Genomic DNA, 27,330 nt, shown 5'->3' with positions numbered 1-27,330 from the left:
GTGACAGCTCTCCAGCGACCAAACAGCGACGCTGCAGCGATCCTGATCGTTGTCGGTATCGCTGCAGCGTCGCTATGTGTGACGGGGCCTTAAGTCTATGAGATCCTCGTTCTGACTCTCAGACTTACATGGAGTTGTGACTTCCTGAACGCCCAGCAAACACTGCAACAATCCCGCAGGTCACAAACTGCTGAAGATCGACCGGAGCGATGCCGATAGAAAATGAAGACGGTGGCTGATAAGTGATGAAGACTATGGGCAGGCAACTTGGATCAGTGGTATCACTCCACAGGTACAATACAAAACACCCACTGGAGTGGGGGCTTTAAATTTCACCCCACAAACTTTAGTTCTGCTCAAAAACCACTAGGTTTGATCACCTTTGGATTATATGCATGGCCACCTTCAGTTCCTTCTCAAAACACGCAGAGTGTAGAGAATTTGAGCGGATTACAAGCTGCTGTTTACTGCAACCTATTGCTTGTGAATGGTCACAACACTCAGCAGTTTAGGAGAGGAAGCATACTGGCACTTCAATTTATTTTACCAGCCCTTCTGCATCATTGAAATGCTGCGTCTGATAAACAGTGATTTACACTAGATACATTTTTATATAAAACAGTTAAAGCACCACTCCAGCAGTTTTTATTTACTGCTGCACTGGAGTGGTGCTTCTAGACTAAGGTGACCGCAGTTAGTCTTAAGGTGCTTTCACATTGCGCTGTGTTTCCCCGTTGGGGCATAAGTCCGAAATCGCCCTCAAAAGGAGTCCGGACATATGCACCGACTGGGCCACACAGAGTGTGTACGCCTACAGGAGGCGGACACTCAGACGTAGCAGACTGCGTCTAACGACACTTTGGCTAACTTACCTAAATAGGTTTGAACATAAATTAAAGAAACTTAAAAAAAAGGGATAGGTGACAAATGTTAGATAGATGGATACCCCACTGATTGCTAGGTTGTATGCTGGATTGGCAAACTATTAAAACTCTCCTAAGCCGCAGTCTTGGAGATAGAGGGTATTCAAGTCAACAGTTATCGAAAATGGTGCCGTGAAACTCCCTGTAATCTAGTCACATTTAGGTGATAAAAGATTCTGGCTGGAAAACATACTCCATAGGTCTATGAACTTATGCAATGTAGTATAGTGCTACTTTATAAAGGTGTTGCATTTAAGGAACATTTCTCTTACTTGCTACTATCTTGTTCAAACTTCTCAAAGAAGGCTTTACGAACTTGGGTCCCAGAGGATCTTGGCAAGGTTTGTGATCTCATTAACTCGCGCTTCTTCTCAGGTTGACGACTCAGTGCTGGAGGTGGAGAGTGAGATTTCGGAGTAACATCAAAATATCTGTCTGTGCTGCAAAGCAAACAAAGACAACATTGACTACTGAGCTACGTGAACATCACGTTACAATTATTGGATTGCAGTCGGAACAATAAATCCTACATGATCATTGAAAGCACATGTTCCACCTACTGTTACAACAGACCTTTCCACTCTATGTCAGAAATGAATAATGCACACTGTATTACCAGAACATTAAAATTCATAAGAATACATTTTCCAATGAATGTAACCACGCTATTGTGTGAACTGATCAAAATAAAATCTATGCACATGTATGCATGTATATGGGAATTAAACGTAAAAACACAAAACAAATATGGTTGCCTTACTACAGCTAGAAAAACTCACCGTACATCGAAAGTTAGTTTTTATGCCGAATGAAACACATAACATGGCAAGTGCTATGCTTGAGCCCCCTAGCCGCAATAAACTAATGTCTGAACCCGTCGACAGTGATATGTTTGGCCGACAGACCAATGCAGGGGTGGGAAACCTTTTTTCTGCCTGGGGTCATTTGGATATTTATACCATACTTCAGTGGGGCGGTACAAAATCATCAACTTGAAAATGACCCTGCTATATTTGGTCAAACATTTAATTAACTTGTCTCATCGTAATGGCTGGAGCTGCATCTCTTCGGTGTGACGTGTGATGTTAGGGGCTATGGATAATGTTGCTACTTGTAACTGCTTTCCCAGTCTTACATCAGCCTGGAGCGCAGACGACTCTTTGCGATGATAAGTTTTGTTAAGAATTCACAGCAGTAAGTACCGAACACAGATGTATATTACACTGCAGGTCTAGTTACATTGGGCAATCCATCACTGCTCACAATACATTTATAAACTTTAAGCACTGGGAGCTCTGCAGAATACATCACACAGGAGACATGGAGGCTGCTGTATATACATCACCCAGGAGACACCGAGGCTAGGGCATACACATCACTGGAGACACTGGGCTGGGGCATAAACTTCACTGGTGACACTGAGCTGGGGCATATACATCACTGGTGACATTGGGCTTGGGCATATACATCACTGGAGACACTGAGCTGGGGCATATACATCACTGGTGATATTGGGCTGGGCATATACATCAGTGGAGACACTGGGCTGGGGCATACGCATCACTGGTGACACTGGGCTGGGCATATACATCACTGGAGACACTGAGCTGGGGCATATACATCACTGGAGACACTGGGCTGGGCATATACATCACTGGAGACACTGGGCTGGGCATATACATCACTGGAGACACTGGGCTGGGCATATACATCACTGTAGACACTGGGCTGGGGCATACACATCACTGGTGACACTGGGCTGGGGCATACGTATCACTGGAGACACTGGGCTGGGCATATACATCACTGGAGACACTGGGCTGGGCATATACATCACTGGAGACACTGGGCTGGGCATATACATCACTGTAGACACTGGGCTGGGGCATACACATCACTGTAGACACTGGGCTGGGGCATACGTATCACTGGAGACACTGGGCTGGGCATATACATCACTGGAGACACTGGGCTGGGGCATACACTTCACTCGTGACACTGGGATATACATCACTGGAGACACTGGGCTGAGCATATACATCACTGGAGAAACTGGACTGGGCATATACATCAATGGAGACACTGGGCTGAGCATATATATCTCTGGTAACACTGGGCTAGGGCATAAACATCACTAGAAACAAGTGAAAACAAGTTATGTAATTGCTCTGATTTCTCCTGACATAACTGATGCCTTAGGAAACCTGGAGTATGAATAGAGGCCCATCCTAACTAGACAAACCCTTTAAACCCATACTACAATTTTAATTAATTAAAGTAGGTTTCTTCTTTAGTTAACATAGAATCTGCAGAGTTTATTTTAGTGTTCAACAATGTTTTACCCTCCTTGACAGTGTGTTTAGCTTAGGAAATGGCAGTGATAATTACAATTGTGTGCAGGTAAAAGTGACAGGCTGACAGTTTCTGTTTCCTTCTTTCAAAAGGCCTCAGAGAAAAATTAAACACAGTGTAAACTATCCTATGGAAAAAAGGCATGATGCCTTAGAAGCTGAGGCCTGACTCTAGGGTCCTGTAACAATGTCATTCAATATTTTCCATATGATTACATGCAAGCATTCCAGCAGAGAAGGAAATGCTGCAGCACGTAGCACAAACCTCACTATAATTTGGCAGGGAATTTTAACTGCGTTTTTAACAGGCAGCCCAGGACTGTATGTATGTATGAACATAATTCAGAAATCTTTCGACCCTGTAACAGATGATTTTCAAAGCCATCAGCGTTTTAGAGCGGTTCAAACTTTGTTACACTGATGGCAACACTGAATGATCAGCTAATTAAATGGTCAATGTGGTTTCAAAAACACCCATAGTACAAAATATATATATAAAAAAATAAATTTAAATATATCTCAGAGAAATATTTTTTCCCCATTTATATGCCACATCTTCCCACTCCCGACTGAACTCCTTATCAGTTACTTTGAAAAAAAAAAAAAAAAACTTCTGAAATTCATCTTGTTCACGACAGACTGCCAACTGTGGGAAGAGATTACAGCTGCCTATTGAAGTCAAAGAGATTGGAGAGGCACAGCGAGATAGAAAGGTAGAGAGCAGAAGCAGCTTTCTAGTAAATATTGATCTCACCCCAGAGATGGATTCACAGCTACACTGCTCAGGACTGCAGCATGATGTTTTCCATGCTGCTATTGCTTCTGAGCATGTGCTACATGGGATCAGGAGAGCAGGAATCCCTTATGTTTCTGTACAGTATGTATGGGAGATATGACAGAAGCTAGTCTATACCCAAGAGCTCAGGAACAATAATAATCAGGGACGCAGCCTGCAATTAAAACTGGTAAAAAATTCCAGATACAAGTCATATTATGGCCAGAAATAGCATTATTTAAGTCTGAGTAGAATTAAAATGACAAATCGACTTTAAAGTTCAATAATTTCTTAATTGCACTGAGCTCTGGGTCTGGATATGGAAACCATAGGTCCCACCAAAATAATGTTTTTTTTCTAACATACTGTACATATATAATATACAAATCAATAAGTCGTTTTTCAATCCTAATTAATTAGCAAAAATATTTACTGTAGCTAAGAAAAACACATACATTTACGTGTTTATACATCCAGATGATTTCCGAATGCATAAATAAAATTATATATTATAAAAAAAAAAAATATATATATATATATATATATATATATATATATATATATATATATATTATATATACATATACACACATATACACATACATACACACATACTTACGTTCATATACAATTTATGAGGCAACATCATCTTCTCTTAATAAAATTAAGAGTTTCCCCATAACTTTTTTGCACTCCCATAGTGTTTTTTTTCTCTTAGCAACAATGGTTGTTTTTTTGCCATGTTACTATAAAACTAACTGTTAAAGAACCAGGGAAGCAAATTTTGGACATTTATTTCTTCTAAGCAATTACAGCCCTTTTCAAGGGTTTCAACACAAGTGCCCACAGTACATATTTCATCTTTTGGAGGAAACCTTGCACGGTGTCATCTGCTTTAGAATTTTTTTTGATTTTTAAAGATTGGCAAAGTTTAGATTTGGGGTAGAAGTAGGTTTTAACTGTATTTCTATGGTTAGTGATTAGCAGTGCATTGTAGCTTTCCTTTAACAAATAGGTTTTTTCAGTAAGTTATTCATTGTATTACTTTTGCCAGTAAACAAACTATACCAAATCAGTAGTTGGGCTTTTAAAGAGCATCTGTTAGTAGGATCAGCCCTCCTAATCCGTCGATTTGAGCATGTAGATTATAGAAATATGGTACCTTGATATATGTCATCAATGTCTAATTCCAGAGAAATCCAGGTTTTCCTTATACGTAAATGAGCTGTTAAGATCTATGGACCGGACATAGATCTCCCTGAGAGGCTCATTTAAAATAAAAAGGAGAGTTACCAGTGTGAGACAAGTAATGACAGCCTGCTCTCCTGATCTTCATGTATCACACTTGTAATGCCTCCTTTCATTTAAAATAGGGATTTTTGTGTTACTCACCGTAAAATCCTTTTCTCCGAGACGCTCATTGGGGGACACAGGACTGTGGGTGTATGCTTCTGCCGCCAGGAGGCTGACACTAAGTAAACTTTAAAAAAAAAAAGTTAGCTCCTCCTCCATCGTATACACCCTGACACTGGCTACCAGAGACTCCAGTTTGGTGTAAAAAGCAGTAGGAGAACAAAACTCAACAGATAATATAACAGCATAAATACAGAAAATTTTATGTCTAGAAAAGATTCTGACTAACGCAATCAGATATAACAAAAGCAGCCATAAGGCTACCAGGGAGGGAGCTGTGTCCCCCAATGAGCGTCTCGGAGAAAAGGATTTTACGGTGAGTAACACAAAAATCCCTATTTCTCCTTCGCCTCATTGGGGGACACAGGACTGTGGGATGTCCTAAAGCAGTCCCTGGGTGGGAAAAAAATAACTCACCAGTAAAAGACCTCCATATATTGGTTGTCTATAAATGCGCCACTGCAGCTTGAAGAATTCTTCTACCCAGACTTGCATCTGCAGAGGTCTGGGAGTGGACATTATAATGTTTGACAAACGTATGCAGACTAGACCAGGTCGCAGCCCTGCAAACCTGTTCTGCTGAAGCCTGGAGCCGAATGGCCCAGGAGGCCCCCACTGCTCTAGTCGAATGGGCCTTAATTCCATCCGGAACCGTCATGCCCATGGTGCGATAAGACTCCTGAATGGTCGCTCTTATCCACCTGGCCAGGGTAGATTTTGAAGCCGCGCATCCCTTCCTGCGACCCTGCGGAAGGACAAACAGAGCATCTGTCTGGCGAAAAGGAGCCGTTCGGGAAACGTACCTCCTCAGAGCCCTCACCAGATCCAACGTATGGAGAGCTTTTTCTACACGGTGCGTAGGTGCCGGACAAAAAGAGGGCAGAACAATATCTTCATTGATGTGAAATGATGAAACAACCTTCGGCAAAAAAGACGGTGCTGGTCTGAGCACTACCTTGTCCTGATGAAAACGCAAAAAGGGAGGCCGACAAGAAAGGGCTGCCAGCTCCGATACCCGTCTTATGGACGTTATGGCCACTAAAAATACGACTTTCCAAGAAAGAAACATCAAAGAAACATCTTGAAGAGGCTCAAAAGGAGCGTCCTGTAAAGCCTTTAAGACCAGATTAAGGTCCCAAGATTCCAAAGGAGTCTTATAAGGAGGAACCTTATGAGCGACTCCCTGGAAAAAAGTCCTGACTTGACGATTAGGAGCAATCTTGCGCTGAAAAAGGACTGATAAAGCCGAAACCTGCCTTTTAAGGGTACTCGGAGCAAGCCAGAATCCAGGCCTGTTTGAAGGAAGGCTAGAATGTTAGGAACGGAAAAACGCAGAGGAGGCAGCCCGCGCTCTCTGCACCAGGAAAGGAACACCTCCCAAGTGCGATAATAAATCTTGGCCGAGACGGACTTACGTGCACTGATCATGGTATCAGCCACTTCTTGAGAAAAACCTGCCCGAGTTAAAACCCAAGATTCAATGGCAAAGGCCGTCAAACGTAGGACCTCCGAGTTCTTGTGGTAGATCGGCCCTTGAGATAGAAGATCCGGCCGATCGGGGAGCCGCCAAGGAACCCCGGCGAGAAGTTGTACCAGGTCTGCATACCAGGTCCGTCGTGGCCAATCTGGAGCGATCAGGATGGCCGGCACTCTCTCTGATTTGATCTTCTTGAATACCCTCGGTAGCAGAGCCAGAGGAGGGAATAGATAAGAGAGATAAAACTGGTTCCACGACATAACCAGCGCATCCACGGCAATTGCCTGGGGGTCTCGGTACCGAGAGACAAACCTGGGAACCTTGGCATTCATCCTGGACGCCATTAGATCCACGTCCGGAGTCCCCCAGAGATGGCATATCTGCAAAAACACCTCGGGATGGAGAGACCATTCCCCGGAGGCTAGGCCCTGACTGCTTAGAAAATCTGCCGCCCAGTTTTCCTCGCCCGGAATGTGGACTGCTGAGATTACAGAGCGATTTTTCTCCGCCCAAAGTAGAATTTGTTTTACCTCCTGCATGGCTGCCTTGCTGCGGGTGCCCCCCTGGTGATTGATGTAGGCTACCGCCGTGGCGTTGTCCGATTGTATCCGGACAGGACGACCCGCCAGAAGATGGTGGAAATGTAACAAGGCTAGTCGAACTGCTCGAATCTCTAAGATCTTGATGGGGAGATCTGATTCCCGAGGAGACCAGCGTCCCTGAGCTGTGTGTTGAAAAAACACCGCTCCCCAACCCAGGAGACTGGCATCTGTGGAAACCACTAGCCAATTGGTTGGGGAAAAGGGCTTCCCCCTGAGTAGAGATGAGCTGTTTAGCCACCAAGAGAGGGCCTGCCTGACCTGGAGAGACAACCGAAACCTGCGGTTGAGGGAGAGAGGATTTTTGTTCCACACCGATAGGATTGCTTGTTGGAGGGGTCGAAGATGAAACTGCGCAAAAGGAACCGCCTCTATAGTAGCAACCATCTTTCCTAACACCCTCATGCCAGACCGAATCGTATGAGGGCATGGTTGTTGAAGATTCCTCACTTCCCGCCGAAGGGCTAGGACCTTGTCCTGGGGAAGGATTGATAGGGCTTGAGAGGTGTCGAAGATCATGCCTAAAAATGAGATCTTTCGAGACGGCTGTAGGGATGACTTCCTTAAATTTACCAGCCACCCTAAGCGAGAAAGGGTGTCCAGAGTGATGCTGACATTTTCCCTGCAAGATAGAAAAGTCGGTCCCTTGATCAGCAGATCGTCTAGGTATGGCAAGACAACTATACCTCGGGAGTGCAGAATGGACACCACAGTAGACATGACTTTTGTGAACACCCTGGGAGCGGAAGCCAGCCCGAAGGGTAATGCCGTGAACTGGAAGAGCAGATTGTTTACGGCAAACCGGAGAAATCTTTGATGAGGCGGAAAGATGGGAATATGCAGATAAGCATCCTAAATGTCTACGGAGGCCAAAAACTCTCCTTTTTCCAGAGAGGCGATGACAGAACTGAGCGATTCCATCCGAAAGTGACGAACGCTGACAAACTTGTTTAAAAGTTTTAAATCTAGAATAGGCCGTACCGCTCCGTCCTTTTTGGGGACTACAAAAAGATTGGAATAAAAACCCCGAAACCTTTCCTCCCTTGGGACAGGAGAAATTACACCGCTGAGACGAAGGGACTCTATGGAGTTTGTACAGGTCTTGTCGGAGGGACTCGGACTTGGGAAGATGGGATGGGAAAAACCGGGGAGGAGGTAGACGGACCAGCTCTATCTTGTAACTTGAAGATACAAGCTCCCCCACCCACCGGTCGTGGACTACTTGAAGCCAGACCTGGTGAAATAAAAGTAGACGTCCGCCTACTCTGCTGGAGGTACTCCGAGGAGGCCTCCAGTCACTTGGCCAAAAATCTTTGAGTCCTAGATCCTCTGGATCTGGTAGACTGGGAACGCATTCTTCCCCCCTGGTTGGCCGAATAGGGCATCCGAACATCTCGGTCCTGATTGGGTCGACCTTGCGCAGCAGAACTCGATGCTGGAGCCCATCTAGCATTGCGGAAGGGTCTGAAACGTGCTTGAAATTGGCGGCGAAAAGGCTGTCTAATCCTCTGCTGGGGAAGAAACTTACTCTTCCCTCCTGTGGAATCCGAAATCAGCTGATCCAGTTTTTCACCGAACAAGCGGCCACCCTGATACGGAAGAGTTGTAAGCGAGCATTAGCCGCGGCTGCAGAGGCACAATCTGCAGCATCCAAAGATGCATTAATCAGATAACTACCAGCCAGTGCTATCTGAGATGACATTTCTGCCAATTCTGCTGACAAATCACTTTCTTGACGAGCCCTTGATAAAGACTCTGACCAAGACATCATAGCCTTAGCAACCCAGGTTGCCGCGAAAGAAGGGAAAAGCGCCGAACTTGATGCCTCGAAAACGGAGCGAGCCAAGCTTTCAATAAGACGATTCGTAGGATCCTTAATTGCTGAGCCATTAGGTAGCGATAATAAAGTGTTAGAAGCTAAACGGGACACCGGAGGATCCACAGCAGGATTTTCCGCCCAATTACTACAAAGTTCAGTAGCAAGGGGGTACCTAGCTTTCAGAGCCCTCAGCCCTGAAAAACGTTTGTCCGGGTGCTCCCGGTTGCGGCGAATCAGATCCTTAAATTCCGGATGCGAGGCAAATACCCTATGTGTCCGTTTTGCCCGCTTAAATGTGACCTTATGATCTGAGGATGAGGCGAGCTCGTCCTCTATCCCCAGGGACTGATTGACAGCCTCAATGAGGCTATCTACCGACTCCTGAAATCCAGGACTCTCAAAATTAAGGGACCCTTCAGACTCATAGTCTGTCTCAACTTCTCCGCTCTCTGCAGGGGAAGGAGATCGAGATACAGAGCTCCAGGATGCAGAAGCACCTGAGGGCCTGTGTGACGCAGTGCGAATCCGCTTTCCACGCGTCTGTCTAGTGCGAGCGCGACCCCTGCAAGCCGAAGGCTCCTGAGACCCTGAGGCCCTCTCCGAGACAGATGGACTGCCAGCCCCGACCGCCGGGGACTGAAGGGATTTGATTGCTTCAGAGAGGGACGCCATGCGACAAGGACGTGACCCATTCTGGCAGAGCTGTCCCAGAATCTTGAGGGACAGGAGCCGGAGGGATTGCTGGGGAGCTGGCAGGGATTGCTGGGGAGCTGGCAGGGGAAGGGGGGGGGGGAGGCTCCTGGGCGCGTTCAGAGTCACAGGCCTCGCAGCGGCGATTACTCTGGGCGTGCGGGAAAGGAGCACGACAATCTACACAACCGGTAAATAGAACCGTGTGAGATTTAACTCTTCTGGACATAATTATCCGTAAAGCTCTACCCAGGGACAGAGGCTGGGACAAAAAAATACTGCTACAGCAGGTGGAAGAAGAAGCACCTACCCCAGTCCTGTGCCCCCAAGGTTGTAGCAACGGATCCAGACGCACGCTGCGGAGCAATAGGATGCTGCTTTTATCCTCTTCAGAGCCTGGGCTGATAGGGAGCGGTACCGCCATACAGCGCTACGGCCTGTAGTAGGCCTAACGCCGGGAACTCAATTTTTTTCCCCCCAGAGAGGAAAGGCGGAAACCGGAAGTGGACGCGCCGGAAGGGGAGGAGCCAAATGACGCGGTCTGCTGGACGGAAGCCCGGGCCCTGTGCTGCCCGGCCCGCACCAGGAGAAGACAGAGCGGCACAGCCGCACTCTAGCGCCGCACACCGGAGCGCCGCCGCCGCACGCAGGACCGGCCGCATATCAGCGCCAGCCGCCAGGACAATGGCGTCGGAAATGCCACGCTGCAGCGCCGCAGCACAGCCACCGGACCTGGCGCATGGAGAAACCAGAAGCGTCAGGTAATTCAAAATCAATAGCGCCCTGCCAGGAGCCCCCCAGCGCCCCAGCAGAGGGGGAAAGCCAAAAAGAAAAGACGGTGCAGGAACCCTATCTCCGTTATCCAGGATAAGGAGAGGGACCGTCCACCACCCCATCTATCACCGCAGCAGAGTCGGGGTGTAGAAAACCTGGGGGGAAACACGGACGACTACGGGCACCTGTACAGCCCAGGGTCTCAATACCTTAGGGTGGTCAGGGCCAAGTCCGGTGAAGAATCCCACGTAGCGGGAAAGGATACGTGGACATGGAATCACACGTGCTTGCCCGTTGATGGTTTTGGGGAGATCGGACCCTCAAAAGGATCCGTCGCCCCTTCAATTCGCGTTGAAAAAATGGAGTCCAAGAGAAAGGACTCAGAGGTGTGCCTCCTTGAGACACTAAGCATAAACTGGAGTCTCTGGTAGCCAGTGTCAGGGTGTATACGATGGAGGAGGAGCTAACTTTTTTTTTTAAAGTTTACTTAGTGTCAGCCTCCTGGCGACAGAAGCATACACCCACAGTCCTGTGTCCCCCAATGAGGCGAAGGAGAAATAAGCTTTTTAGGCAGATTCTCAGGGAGATCTATGTATGTTCATAGATTTTAAAAAGGTTGTCCGGTCAAAAATAATGCAGTCACTCTGTGTGACTGCAGACTTACGAATCCTCCCTAGTGCATGCACTGTATGCTGCTTGTGTTTGCTGATTTCAGACCCAGGAACGGAAGGTATGTATGTCTTCAACATACCCGCTGCCAGTGGGCGAGACTTCGCTCCATATACTTGTATTGAGCCAAGGCCGCGCTCCATACAAGCACTCCATACAAGTGTAAGTAGAGACCTCTCCTTGGTCCCAGGTCTAAAATCGGTGAATCCCCACAGTGTACAATGCATGCACTGGGGAGATTCATAAGCCTGCAGTTACACAACCCCTTTAACAGCTCATTTACATATTAAGAAAAATGGGGATCTCTCTAGAGTCTGACATTGGATTGCAGATATTAAGATATTTTATTGAGCTTCCTAAGACCTACATGGCCATATAGATGGCTGAGGAGGGGTTATTCTACTGACAGATTCCCTTTCAATGACATTGCCAATTCCCTGCTGCGACATGATTACAAATAGCTCTTCTGGACCCTAATATTTTGTCACTGAATATTTTGTCATCTCCGGTAGGACTTTCTTTAAAATCCTCAAAATGAATGGAAACCAAAAATATATCTTTTATGACAGGAAAGACCATGCCACCGGGTCTAAATGCATCTTATTTTTTGATTAAAAGACCCAATTCGGAATTTTTATCACCTGATCATTCCCCTGACTTCCCAGAATGCAATGGTAGGTCACCATCTTTCTATTTCCGGTTTGTGTCAGACGCAGTACAGGAAAACAGATAGTGTCTCTTACGTGTGTAGATCACAGAAAGCCAACAACCGTGTTCAACATTATGGGGATTTGCAACGTAGAAAAAAAAAATAAAATAAAAATTGACCTTAAAAAAGTTTGTGATAAAAACAATTAAAAAATAAAGAATGTTCTGATTTTACATAGGCTTGATTAAATACATAAATAATGAAATCTTTAATCAAGAATCTTGCGCAAGCATCTTGTTAATGCGCAGTTGTCATTTCAATAAACTTTTGACATATCTTTTGGTACGCTTCAAAAGTTTTGTTTGATGGGGATCCGTGGGTCCAGATTACCGACAAGACAAAGTAGCAGAAGCTCTCAGCCGATCGCTTCAATCACAAGGTATAGTCTTTCTATGGTGTCCGTCTTCACTATGAAGAGTAGTGCTCGGCTCCGGGCTTCTTAGTGATCAGTCAGGATATCACCAGTAGACTACCACGCTCAAAACATCTGACATGTCTCCATGACTTGTCAAAAAATTTTTTTTTTTAAATGACAGTTAAAATTTAATGAATATACAGGGTATTTGGGGAACTTTTCTAAACACCTGTTTTGTTAGATCTGCACCAGCTCTTGGGATCAGATAGAAACAAGCCTTACCAGCTATTTTCATTATGTACGCAGGGCATAGGTAATTTATGCACAGTGCCTCTCAAAATAAAGATATTATGGTATGAATGCTGCATATATTTCTACTCTTCCCTTTAATTACTGTCATCAACTGTGCAAAATATATTACATGTTCAAATAATTGCACAAAACCCTCGTAAAAAGACTATTTCTCTTAAAAGAAGACATGTCCTTATCTTCAGGCCAAGCCATCAATTATTCCCTGTCACTTGCAGCATTACATATTGGCACAGGCGGAGAGTCATATTGATGTCTTGAATATCCAGAATAACCAGTCTTTTGGGTGGAAGTTCCTTTTTGTTTTCAATGTTTTCTAAAGGTTTGATGAAATTGTTGCTTTGTGATTTTTGCAACTACCATCTTCACAGATGAAAGGAGATGGAAGAACAATTTCCTTTGCGACAAGAATCCCGACTGACGGGGTGCAGAGACTTTGTCACCACTTGTGATAACAGGTCTGGGGATCAATGCTGTTATTTTTTCTTTTCACGGGATTTACAGATTTTAGTCTATAGGATGGGATTAGGTACAAATCCGGAGCTCATTATACAGAAAATGGTCATAGAGGCTTCTTATAAACTATGATAACAAAGACAAAATGGAAACCATAGTGAACTTATGTCTTTCAAGTTCTACCAGGAATGATCTGGTGGAAGGTCATTAATAAATTGCGTAAATCATAAATCAATATGCCTTATAAAAAAAAACAAGTAGAATCAACCCTCCAAAGCCATACATATGGGCATGTAGGTTATAAAAGGCTGAATTAAATGATACCCTAAGGCAGTGCTCCCCAACTCCGGTCCTCAAGAGCCACCAACAGGTCATGTATTCAGGATTTCCTTAGTATTGCACATGTGATGGAATTCTTGCCTTTCCAGGTGACGCAATTATCTCCTGGGTAATACTAAGGAAATCCTGAAAACATGACCTGTTGGTGGCTCTTGAGAACAGAGTTGGGGAACACTGCCCTAAGGCATCACCGATATCAAGGTATGTGCACACGTTGCGGATTTGCCTGCGGATCCGCAGCGGATTGGCTGCTCCGGATTTGCAGCAGTTTTCCCATCAGGTTTACGGTATCATGTAAACGTATGGAAAGCCAAATCCGCAGTGCCCATGGTGTGGAAAATACCACGTGGAAACGCTACGTTGTATTTTAAGCAACGTGTCAATTCCGCAGCGGTTTACACCTGTTCCTGTATAGGAATCCGCAATTGTAAAACCGCAGGTGAAATCCGCACAAAAAACGCTGGAAATCCATGGTAACTCCACGGGTAATCCGCAGGTAAAATGCAGTGCGTTTTACCTACAGATTTTTCAAAAACAGTGTGGAAAAATCCGCACACGAATCCTCAACGTGTGCACATAGCCTTATTCTCAAGAAATTCACTTTTTAAAAAAAATATGTAAAGGAGCTGTTAAAATCTATGAGCTAGACATAGGTCTCCCTGAGAATCTGCCTCCATGGATTAGTCTGATTAAAAAAAGGCATTGTAAAGACATGTAATAACAAATTCCGCAGCGCTTTACAGTTTGCACACATCATCATCTTCACTGTCCTCGATGGGGCTCACAATCTAAATTCCCTATCAGTATGTCATTGGAGTGTGGGAGGAAACCGGAGACCCTGGAGGAAACCCACACAAACACGGGGAGAACATACAAACTCCTTGCAGATGTGGTCCTTGAACCCAGGACTCAGTGCTAACCACTGAGCCACCGTGCTGCCCCATGTAGGTCAGGAGAGCAGACTGTCAGTCATTACATGTCTCAAAATGGTAACGCTCCCTTTTTTTTTTTTTAATAAACTTAGGATTTAGATGTCTGCGCCATAGATCTAAACAGCTCATCTACAAATTAAAAAAAAAATTGGATTTCTCTGGATTGCAGATATCAAGGTATCATTTTATTCAACCTTCTAGGACCTGAATATCCATATAGAAAGCTTAGGAGGGCTGATCTTACCAAAAGATTCCCTTTTATTGACTTTTTACAAAAACCAATACAACCTGTATGGGAAAAGAACGATCATTAATACAAATCAATCAAAACAGAGCTGGCTGCTGTGCATTGTGACCAGGCAATTTTGAAGATCCAATGGAGAAGTATGGCCAGTAACAGAATCCCTTTACCAATAATATATAATTGCTTTATGTTAAAGACCTGACCAGCAGGAACTTGCCCGGTGAACTTCCATAAAAAAAAAAAAAAAAAAAATAATAATCTTATGAATCCTTAAAAAAAAAAAAAGAATCGGTCACCACTTTTTCGTGTGAAATAAGCTTAGGATGATGGACAGTTCTTTATGAGGAGCTTGAGAATTATGTCCATTACTTTTCAAATCCCCAAGTACGAGTTGGAGGCGGAGAGGCCGTTTTATCGGCTTTTAGTCTTATTCCTTCAAGCCAAGGAGATGACAGCTGCAGTAGTTTTTGTTTAGAGAGAAAGTAATGTTTCTCCAGCAATGGTGACAGGGCTTCTTCAAATTCATCCTTCAGACACTTTGCTCAAACGTTGTTTTCCCAGGATATGGATGAGTTAGTCTCATTAATCCATTAAACCACATTGCCCCAGCGAGCACTACATTCTGGACGGTCTATAAAAAGAAGAGGCACGGACACGAGCGATGTTACATACCTTTCAGAGATTATTGAAGAGTTTGAAACACTGTAACTTTGTGTGGATTTTGTAGCGGATATGGTTCTTTCTATAAATAATAAAAAAAAATGTATTAAATCTTTGTGAAATGTAAAATAAATATAAAAATGTGCAGATTTATTTAATCAAACAGGAATTCAAATGTGTGATGCAGAAGTATAAATACCTCACACAAAGGAAGTGCCAACATAACTCGCCTGTTAGGCTGCGCTCACACTACAGAGGCACTGTACAGTGAACACCTTCACATAGAACCTACAGAGGATGGTCGTGTAGCCATCACCACCCATGTTAAAAAGGCTTTTGTTGCCCAGTGTAAAATGTTCAAGATCTGTCTCCATTCTCACGGATAGGAACGTGCCATGCAATCTTTTTGAGTGAATGGTTTCTTCATTAGCATTCTGCCAGCACTATTGGTGCAGAAACGTCCTTCAATTCACTTCCCAGCATGCAATGTTCCTGCCATAATCCAATGGTGGCTTTGCCTGCCTCGAATTTAAAAGTCCACCTTTCTGGTATATCATGACAAAAGGTGCTTGATGCACCCAAAATGCATCAGTGGTTTTTATTGTTCTAAGCCAGTATGGATGTTATTTGGAATTTTAACATGTACCAAGAAAGATGACTTTTACATCCGTGGAGCTGGATCTCTCTTCCTTGCTTCCACCTATCCATTATGCCCTTTAAAGCCCTTTGGAGCAGTGGGACAAAGACCACCTTCCTGTAATCGGTCTCGGCGCCTTTGCTGCTATAAGCAGATTATACTTGACAACAGGCAGTGGACAGGGAGTTCGAAAGAAGGGAGACAATTCGGTCTTGATTCATCAGTTTCTACTGGAATTCTTTTTGCGTATTTACACAAATCATGCCTGGCTTCGCCAACTTTATGGCTGATCAGAGTTTACCTACGGCTACGTTCACATTTGCGCTGTTGGGCGCAGCATCATCGACGCATACCGACGCATGCGTCATGCGCCCCTATCTTTAACATGGGGGCGCATGGACATGCGCCGGTATGTGTTGTATTGCATTTTACAACGCATGCGTCAGTTTGATGCACCAGACAGGGCGCGGAGGATGCTACTTGTAGCGTTTTCCCTGCGCCAAAACTCAGGAACATTAGTACTTTATGACAACGCATGCATCAAAAAACGCAGCGTTGTGTATTGTGTTGTTGGTTGCGTCAACGACGCTGCGCCCAACAACGCAAATGTGAACGTTACCTAAGATGGGGCATTGTAGAGAGCGGCCAGTAAATTAATCATAGTTTATGGAACAAAAGAGGCGTAAATTCTGAAGAAAAAAAAATGTACTTCTAGTGATGCTGCCAGGCAGCTGAAAGATGTACCAAACTGAGCTAAAGTTGCACACTTGTTGACACATCTTACTCCAATGTACCTTTCATTAGGACTGGTGAGTAAAACTTCATGGATCGTAGTGTTCGAGTATGGCACTTTGGAGTAATTTTGGGGGTATATGACAGCATAAATTTTTGATGTGAAAACTCTGAAACAAAGCAGGTGATGTATTGTCTTTTTTCTGCTGCTTTTATTTGGGGTAACAGAAGAGTTATTATAGAATTTATTAAATGCTCCAAATTAAGGGTATGTGCACACGTCCGGATTTCTTCAGGATTTTTTGCATTTTTTTTGCGTTTTCCGCGATAAAAACGCTATAAAAACGCTTAAAATCTGCATGTATATGCATCCCATCATTTAGAATGCATTCCGCAATTTTTGTGCAGATGATGCGTTTTTTTCCCGCAAAAAAAACGCATTCCGGAAAAAGAAGCATCATGTTCATTCTTTTTGCGGATTTCCCGCTATATTATGGCATTTGGAGTGTCTGGGGAAAAATGCAAGAAAATCCCCAGAAAATCCGCGCAAAAAACCCGTAAAACAAGCGCAAAAAAACGCATGCAGAATTCCTGCGGAAAATCTCAGGAAAACCTCAGTATTTTCTCAGGAAATTTCTGCATACTTTCCGAACGTGTGCACATACCCTTAATCTGTTTTTAGATTCATCAGATTTTCTGATATTTCAACCTTCGCAATCGCAAAATAATGGAACTATTGCACTGTGACTTTCCAGATCTTCCTTCTACATTGACAACTGGGTGTTAACAATTGGGGGGGTGTGGGGGTCCCTGCGCACTGACATTGTCCAATCATTGACAGTATCTGTATATGTAAGAGAATACCCCATTCACAGGGCAAACAACCACACCCAGCTGGAAATTATTCATAGATTTTTCTAGAAACAAAAGAGGAAGGTCACAAACCTGATAAAAAATGCTTTAGCGTTTGGGGGGTGGGGATCATTTACTAAAATAAACAGATCCTATATGAAGAGGTTAGAAAAAAAGAAAAATATATATAGCTATAAGTATATATATTTTTCCATATGCTGTCAAAGCTTTTTTGTAAGCATGAATAACTACTGACACGAAACACACTATTACATCATAACTTATGCCAGGTTTAGCTGAAAGAGGAGAAGGTTACTAAATGACAAGCACATGTAGACGAATTCCACCTTGCTGGGATTATGTGTTGGAACTCTGATGCCTGCAGCGCGTTAAATTCAGGCATCAACTGTGATGCTAATAGTTTACACATAATGGCTATATTTCACATGTCATCATATAATCCTTCACCTTACGGCACCGATGGAATTAAGAGTTTGAGAAGTAACACAAGTAAGAATCTCACCTGAGTTTGCCGTTACACCCATTGTCCTGACAACGCTGGCATTCCATGTCCTGACAGCACCTATCAGTTACACAAAGCAGAAAAAAAATAGATACAATGAGGTGTTTAGACACCAACACTTAATCTTCATATTAACCGGGTCGTCTGTGACTATTCACAGTGATATCATCCAAGCAATACCTGTTTCAATGCAACGTTTTTGCATAAAGAGAATCGGTCAGCAGGTTTTTGCTACCTCATCCGAGAGCAGCATGATTTAGGCAAAGACACCCTGAATCCAACAATGTATCACTTAGTTTACTGGGTGCAGCAGTTGTGACACAATTAGAGTTCTTAGATGTAGCATGAAGCCGAGCTCAGAAAGATAACCAAACCCACACCAGGCTCTCTATGTATTGTCTATTGACAGTGAGCTGCTCATCACTGGACAATGATAATGTCCTAGTGATAAAACCTTCATTGTAAAGTAAAAAACAGCACACAGCCTTATAAGTGACACATCACTAAATTCAGTGTTTTAACCCCTACCACATGCTGTCCCCATATTACATGGCAAAAAACAGTCTAAAAGATTCCCTTTAAATACAAGGCTATACCCGTGCAGCAGAGTAACCAAGACAAAAGAACGTATTGCAACAGAGGAAGGTACAGGTGCCGGAGCAACCATATGGTGGCCAACAATTATCATGCACATGTCCAATTAATGAAAATGAATCTATGAAACGGAATGCATGAACAATGCTTGTTGGCCACTGTACAGTTGCCTCAGATACGGTGGAGTCTCTCCATGCTCACTGTCATATCAGATGGGAGAAAATGGTTGGTGGGCCTCTGCAATGTAAAATGTACCCATGCTAATCATCATTAACAGTACTACATTTTATGATTAACGGGGGAATAATGGCCCTTATTGAAGAGACCCACCCAGCAGTGTACGAAGTTTAAGGCTATGTGCACACGTTGCGGATTAGGCTTAGGAATTTCTGGTGCAGATTATGCATCTCTTGGCAGAAAACACAGTTGCGGATTTGTCGCGTTTTTTTGCGCGGATTTTGTGCGTTTTTGGTGCGGATTTGCTGCTGATTTACTGCGTTTTTTACCCCTGCGGATTTCTATAATGGAATGGGTACAAAAACGCTGCAGATCTGCAAAAAAGAAGAGACATGCTACTTTTAATATGCAGCTTTTCCGCACCATTAACACGGCGTTGTTGTTTTTTCATACTCATTTACATTGTACTGTAAATCACTTGCAGATCTGCAGCGCTTCTGCACCGCAAAAAACGCTCCGGATCCACAGGAAATCCGCAGCATGTGCACATACCCTAAGGGTAGGTTTACATTACCCTATTTTGCAGCATTAAATGAACGTCCACCAGTCAGTATTTACCGACCAGCGGCCGTTTAATAGCCCGTTTATTCGGGGCAGGCTGTAATTAACGATGCACACTGAACGGATCTGTATTAGATCATTCAGGGAACATAGACCGACGTTCCCAGCAGAGAGAATCCTGGTCACAGAGGACGATGCGCTGCCAAGAACGATGATCTTGTATGAAGACAAGAAGATTATTTCACCAGTTGAAAGAGCGTTTTGCTCGTTCATCGGGTACTCGGCAGAATGTTCACACTGAAAAATAAAGCGGTCCTAGGAACACTTGTGCTTTTATTTAAGGGCAATGCAAGAGAAAAAAAATAAAGTATGCAAAGTAGAGAATAAAAGACGAGACACCTGTGTGTAGGCAGAGTAGTAGAGTTTCTGTCCCTTATTACAGGGCAGGGTACGGTTTGGCTGAAAAAAATACCTTAGAAAAATCAAAGCTTGTTAACAGAAGCCAGCTGTAGATAAAGATATATTAAATGGTAATGTTCAATGCAAACAGAAAAAATGAAATGCAAAAATACCTATTCAATGATAGGTCTTCAGGTGCAGTCAGTGTCTGTCCCCTTTAGCTGCATGTCCAGTGACACATTTATCCAATCAGTGCTTTGATCTGCACTGATAAGGGGTAAGAAAGCCAAAACCGTTCTCCCTACTAATGGACCTTTCTCTTCCTTTGGGAGGAAACTCTGGTTTGGCTGATAAGCTACTGTAATTTACATGATCATTGATTAAAATTGTTCGGTCGAAAGTACTAAAAATGATCTGTAACGACTCCTCATTGTGTTGGATTGCTCTCAGGTTCATGCTTCAACATTTTCTTGTCATTATTATTATTATTATTTATATAGCACCATTAATTCCATGGTGCTGTACATGAGAAGGGGTACCATCAAAATACAAATATCACTTAAGGTACCTTCACACATAACGATATCGTTAACGATATCGTTGGAACGTCACGCTTTTTGTGACGTAGCAACGATCCCGCTAACGATCTCATTATGCGTGACAGCGACCAACGATCAGGCGCCTGCTGGGAGATCGTTGGTCGTGGGGAATGACCAGGACCTTTTTTTGGTCGCTGATCACCCGCTGTCATCGCTGGATCGGCGTGTGTGACGCCGATCCAGCGATGTGTTCAGTGCAGGGAAGCTGACGCCAGGGGACATGACAGACATCGGAATGTGAGTATGTATTGTTTTTTTTTTTTTACTTTTACAATGGTAACCAGGGTAAATATCGGGTTACTAAGCGCGGCCCTGCACTTAGTAACCCGATGTTTACCCTGGTTACCCGATTGCTGCAGGGGGACTTCGGCATCGTTGAAGACAGTTTCAACGATGCCGAAGTCGTTCCCCTGATCATTGGTCGCTGGAGAGAGCCGTCTGTGTGACAGCTCCCCAGCGACCACACAACGACTTACCAACGATCACGGCCAGGTGGTATCGCTGGTCATGATCGTTGGCAAGTCGTTTAGTGTAACGGTACCTTTACAGTAAACAAAACTAACAATGACAGACTGGTACAGGGGGAAGAGGACCCTGCCCTTGCGAGCTTACATTCTACAGGATTATGGGAAAGGACACAGTAGGTCAGGGGTTGCAGTAGCTCGGATGGTGTTGAGGTGGCCATGTGGTCTTTACAGGCTGTAAGCTTCTTTGAAGAGGTGGGTTTTCAGGTTTCTTTTGAAGGATCCAAAAGTAGTGGATAAACGGGCGTGTTGGGGCACAGAATTCCAGAGGATGGCTGATATTCAGGAGAAGTCTTGGAGGCGATTGGGTGAGGAGCGAATAAGCGTGGAGGAGAGGAGGTGGTCTTGGGAGGACCAGAGATTACGTGAGGGAAGATATTCAGAGATTAGTGTGGAAATATACGGAGGAGAAAGGTTATGGATGGCTTTGTAGATCAGTGTTAGTAATTTAAACTGGATACGTTAGGAAATTGGGAGCCAGTGAAGGGATTTGCAAAGAGGGGAAGCAGGAGTATAGCGAGGAGAGAGATTAATTAGTCGGGCAGCTGAGTTAAAGACGGACTGTAGGGGTGCGAGAGTGTTAGAAGGTAGGCCACAGAGGAGGATGTTGCAGTAGTCGAGGCGGGAGAGGATTAGGGCATGCACGAGTGTGTGCGTTGAGGAAAGGACGGAGTCTGGAAATATTTTTGAGCTGGAGGCGACAGGAGGTGGCGATAGCTTGGATGTGCAGTTTGAAGGACAGGGCAGAGTCAAGAGTTACTCCGAGGCAGCAGATTTTGGGGACAGGGGAAAGTGTGATTTCATTTATTTTGATAGATAGATCAGGTACGGAATATATGCGTGATGGAGGAAAGATAATGAGTTCAGATTTGTCCACATTGAGCTTGAGGAAGCGAGAGGAGAAGAAGGAAGATATGGCTGATAGACACTCTGGGATTCTGGAGCACAGAGAGGTGACATCTGGGCCAGAGAGGTAGATCTGAGTGTCATTGGCATATAGATGGTACTGGAAGCCATAGGACCTTATGAGTTGTCCCAGGCCGAGTGTATAGATTGAGAAGAGCAAGGATCTTAGGACAGAGCCTTGGGGGATCTCAACAAAGAGGGGGCGAGATGAAGTAGTATGGGAGTAGGAAACGCTAAATGTGCGGTTAGTAGGGTATGAGGAGATCCAAGATAGGGCAAGGTCTTTGACCCAAAAGGAAGAGAGAGGATCTGTAGTAGGAGGCAGCGGTCAACTGTGTCAAAAGCAGAGGACAGGTCCAGGAGGAGGAGTATAGAGAATTGTCTGTTAGCTTTGGCTGTAACTAACTCATTAGTAATTTTGGTCAGGGCAGTCTCAGTAGAATGGTGGGGATGGAAGCCAGATTGTAGGTTGTCGAAGAGAGAGTTAGATGCAAAGTGAGAGGAAAGTTCAGCATGGACATGCTGCTCAAGGAGTTTGGAAGCAAATGGGAGCAAAGATATGGGGCGATAGCTGGACATAGCGCTTGGGTCAAGGGATGGCTTTTTGAGGATAGGTGTGATTGTGGTATGTTTGAAGGCAAAGGGGAAGGTACCAGAAGTTAGTGATAGGTTGAAGAGATGGGTTAGGGATGGGATTAGTGTGATGGTGAGGTTGGGGAGGAGGTGGGATGGGATGGGGTCAAGTGCACAAGTGGTGAGGTGTGATTTGGAGAGAAGATGAGCAAGCTCCCCTTCAGTGATTTTGGAGAGTGAAGTTATGGGGTTTGGGCATTCGTCTGGTATACAAAGGGGTTGTGGTGGTTTGACAACAAAGACTTGCCTTGTTTGGCAACGATTAGGGAACTCGGAGGGGGCAGTGGTGGGCGAAGTAGGGAGTTAAAAGTGTTGAACAACTGTTTGGGGTTGTGGGATAAGGAAAATACGAGGGTTGTGAAGTAGGCCTGTTTAGCAGAGGTGAGAGCTGATTTGAATGCGAGTGTTGCTTGTTTGAGTGCAGTGAAATCATCTTGCGAATGCGTTTTCTTCCAACGCCGTTCTGCAATTCTGGATACTTGCCAAAGCTTTTTAGTGATGTTATTGTGCCAGGGTTGTCTATTGGTTCGTCGCACTCCATGACAGGGGCGACCGTGTCAATAGCTGATGCAAGGGTGGCATTGTAGAAAGCAGTGGCAGTGTCTGTGTCGTGAAGTGAGGATATGGATGCCAGTGGTAGGATAGAGTCAGAGAGTGTGTGGGTGTCTAAGTGTGCAAGGTTCCTGCGTGGGTGCGCATGTTACTGGACATGGGTGACTGGTGAGGAGGACAGGGATGAGAAAGTGAGTAGATGGTGGTCGGATAGAGGGAGAGGGAAGGTTGTGACGTTAGATAGGGAGCATAAACGGGTGAAGACCAGGTCTAATGTGTGTCCGTTTGTGTGGGTGGCTGAGGAGGAGGACCACTGAGTAAGTCCAAAGGATGAAGTAAGGGACAGGAGTTTGGAGGCTGCTGACTGGTGTGCGTCAATGGGGATGTTGAAGTCACCCATGATGATGGTGGGAATATCAGCAGACAGAAAGTGAAGGAGCCAGGTGGAGAATTGATCAATAAAGGAAGTGGTCGGGCCCAGTGGTCGGTATATGATGGCCATTTGGAGGTTGTAGGGGGAGTAGATGCGGACAGAGGGACTTCAAAAGAGGGGAGGATAAGGGAGGGTAGAGGTGGAATTGGGTTAAAGGTACAGTTGGAAGAAAGGAGAAGGCCCACTCCTCCACCATGTTTGTTGCCAGGGTGAAGAGTGTGGGTGAAGTGGAGGTCACCGTAACATAGTGCAGCAGAAGAGGCTGTGTCAGAGGGTGTCAGCCATGTTTCGGTGATGCCAAGAAAGAAAACATTACGAGAGGTAAAGAGGTCGTGAATCACGTGGAGTTTATTGCAGATGGAGCGGGCATTCCATAGTGATCCAGAGAGAGGGTGCATGGATTTGAGATGGGCAAGATTTCAGGTGTTTATATTGGGTTGGGAGCGATAGGAGGGGGTAGTAATTGGAGGTATGAGTTGTGGGGGCCCAGGATTGGGAGATATGTCGCTAGCAGTGAGGAGAAGCAGAGAGAGACAGAGCAGGTGGGAGAAGAAGTGTGGGCGACTTGTTTTGTGTTTTATTAGGAGAGATCTGAGGTTGAGGAGCAGGTCAGCAGAGGAGGTCAGGTGGGGAGGCAAGAGGAAAGGAGAGATTATTACTTGGTTAGGTGGTGCTGGGGCTTGAGGATAGCGATGGAGAGCGAGGCGTAATGGAGCCAAAACTGTTAGAGCATATGTCAGCATGGTGAGAGTAAGTGTGGTGGAAAGGGAAAGAAATTTAGTACATTTATTAACAGAGGTTAGTCTTGCCTTCCCTTAACGGGATATTTGGCCTCACACCTCAATGCTTCACTCTGTAATGGTATTTTTTTGCGAACAAACACACACAAAAAAAATGTGTTTGATAAATTGTTGGCATAGATGATTGGTTTTATCCAACTGTTGGTGATGAAGCCTGCAAATTCCAGTTTATTTTGCTTCCTCTTATTAAAATATAGGGGTTCTGCCTAAATCAACATTTTAGGTATACTTGTATGCAATCTTTTAGCGGAGTATTAGCTCACTGATGAAATAACCTATGTATCTGACATGGGGTTTATTATCCTAAAATGTCAGACTTGTCAAGTACAGCACAAGCTCTAGAAGTTCAGAATGTGAACAAACATTTTTGTCTGACATTTTCTTATGTGTGAAAGACCGGCTAGCATAATCTGCTTTATAACGTCATTTGTTTCTGTATTACGAACTGAACTTTTCTAGCAGCCACTGACCCATTCGTGACCCAAAGGTACACATGGGTGAGGCAAGAAGAAGAAACTGCCACACGTACAAGTAGGCCATTGGGTTAAATACTAAATCTAGAGTAATACATTAAAGGATTGTCCTGTACTTAAAAAAAAAAAAAAAAAAAAATGGAATTTCTTCAAAAAGGCACCACATTTGGCCAATAGGTTGAGTGTTGAGCTGCAGCTCGTCCCAATTCACTTGAATAGAGTTGCAATTGTGGATATCACCCATGGACAGAGGAGTCGCTGTTTTTGTAAGAAAGAGAAAGCAGTTATGCTTTTCTAATCCAAGACAACCCCTTTATCTGCTCCTTTCTGGCTTTGCTTGGAGGTTGTTTTTTTTACTGCAGCATAGTCCATCTTGGGAGTTCTTCCATGGGCTAAAAAGATGAAAATATATTACAAAAAAGACTGCATGTGATTTTCTTAAAAGAAAAAAAAAAGTATGATTTTATTAATATTTTTCCAACAACAATGCCAGAGCATTGAATTTGAATAGGCTGGCTTTAATAGTAGCCAATGTAGACGACTCTTGCCCCAAGCGTGGCAGTCTCCTAGCCATATATGAGGCTTTAGAGTTCAGATTAGGAGACAAGTGGCCAGTCCTTGCACTGTGGGCCATACTCAGACCACAAAGTTAAGTGTGAATGCAGCCCAAGTCCATCCATATATAACCTGAGGTGGAGACAAGCCGTTGAAAGGGTATGTTATTGGCTCAGAGGTTAACCCTGTTGCTTTATAGAGCCGAGGTTCTGGGTTCAAAGCCCACCAAGGACAACATCTACATTGATTTTGCATCTTCTCCCCATGCGTTTCCTCCGCGTTCTCCAGTTTCTTTCCACACGCCAAACACAAACTGATAGGGAATAGGGAATGTAGATCGTAACAGGGACTGTAAACTACTGCGGAATATTATGGCGGTAGAATATTGATCAAAATTTCCTTTAAAATACCAGGACTTTATAGTTCTCAAAACTTGGCAATAGTATATGTCCTCAGGTTACACAAGCAGCAGAACCTTTTGGTAAGGAATGTTATTCAGCATATTTAGGTAAAATATTGTGTTGTCACAACACAAAGGCCAATCTCTCACGTCAATGAACTAGGATGCCAAATCAACCACCTTTTAGTCGAGGACACTTGAAATCTCTCCTAATGACTGATCATTTCCACCCAATTATCAGATACAGAAGTGTGATCTTTTTTATCAATGTTATCAATGATACTTAACTAGTTCCAAAGGAAAGCAAAAAGGAAGGTGTCGGAGGGAGAAAGTGAAAAACTGGAGCTGCAGACAATGAAAGGTCTTCTAAACAGAAACCGGAAGACTGAAGACTGGATCTGTAATCCACCATTAAAGTGGATTATTGTTCAAAAGTTGTACGCACACCTTTAAAATACTCAATAATTAGACAAAACTATTCTTGGTGGTAACTTTCAAAATTTACAATAGAGGTATAGGTACTGGATAACAGACGAACTACCCTGCAGCCCAGACAGTGTCAATGGGACAAGGTAGAAGAGTAAAGCGGCACCAGCTTTTTGATCTGCAAATAATAATATGGATGGCCATCCATACACAACTTCTTATAGGATATATCTGGGTGGTGAACAGCTCAAAGCATAGCCTGACTTCAAAAGAAAGAATAGAAATGCAGAAGTTTGTAGCTTCTCTTCTCCCCTGCTTGAACCAGTTTTTACCTGCTCGTTTCGAAGAATGATGTCCATGTGTGTGGAATAAAGGACCATTAATTCAATGGATATGGGCGAGTGCTGCATTTCTATTCCTATTATTTGAAGTGTCTATGGACTTATCAGATATTCCTGGAGGCAGTATAGGCAATGCTTATGGGGATAATGTATGCAGGTTATCACTTCTCCAGAAGGAAGAAAATGCTCCATTAGCAAGACCAAAGTTTGGCTAATATGACATTTCCTTCCTTCTAAAAGGAGATCAAAGTGCTAAACAAAGACCTGCCTAATAAACCTTTGGGCCACCATTAAGATATATAGAGGTCCCGTTCCATAAAATTTTTTTTTTGCTTCGAGTTAAAAGGGTTTCCATTTTGGAAAAAAAAACAAAAAACAACTCTTCCAGGTCTGACCTTCCTTGCGCAAATCTCTGCCGCTGCTACGGATTTGTTACTATTTGCAGCGTTGACAAGTGAACTCAGTGGCTCTTCACGTGTAGAAGGCACAAGCCACTTGGAGCCACTGAGCTCAGTGACTGGTTGTAGAACGACTAAAGTGACGGCAGCGAGGCAGGCAATGACACTGGGAGCAGTGGTGGAGACTTGGCGCTGGACCCAGGGAGGGGGTGTAAATCAGTTTGTTTTTGTTAAACTAACTGCGCCTGTGGACACGGGTTTTCCCACTTAAGCCACCCTCAAACCTTTATTAAATGTTAGGGCTGTAAATGAGTGGAACCC

General features: G+C 44.2%; 1 protein-coding gene across 1 annotated transcript in view; it reads right to left on the bottom strand.

Moving 5' to 3' along the window:
* SMTNL2 (smoothelin like 2) overlaps positions 1–27,330 on the bottom strand; it is a 166,038-nt gene that overhangs the window by 53,576 nt on the left and 85,132 nt on the right. Inside the window, exons 4-6 of the mRNA XM_069761382.1 lie at positions 18,239–18,298; positions 15,507–15,576; positions 1,196–1,363 (exon numbers count right to left, since the gene is read on the bottom strand). Of these exons, the coding sequence (XP_069617483.1) occupies positions 1,196–1,363; positions 15,507–15,576; positions 18,239–18,298 (298 nt within the window). The remainder of the gene's footprint in view (positions 1–1,195; positions 1,364–15,506; positions 15,577–18,238; positions 18,299–27,330) is intronic.

This window comes from Ranitomeya imitator, chromosome 3 (genome assembly GCF_032444005.1).
Source record: "Ranitomeya imitator isolate aRanImi1 chromosome 3, aRanImi1.pri, whole genome shotgun sequence".
NCBI classification, from domain to species: domain Eukaryota; kingdom Metazoa; phylum Chordata; class Amphibia; order Anura; family Dendrobatidae; genus Ranitomeya; species Ranitomeya imitator.
Note: the sequence above shows the minus strand (reverse complement) of the source record. Positions and strands in the feature narration are given on the sequence as shown.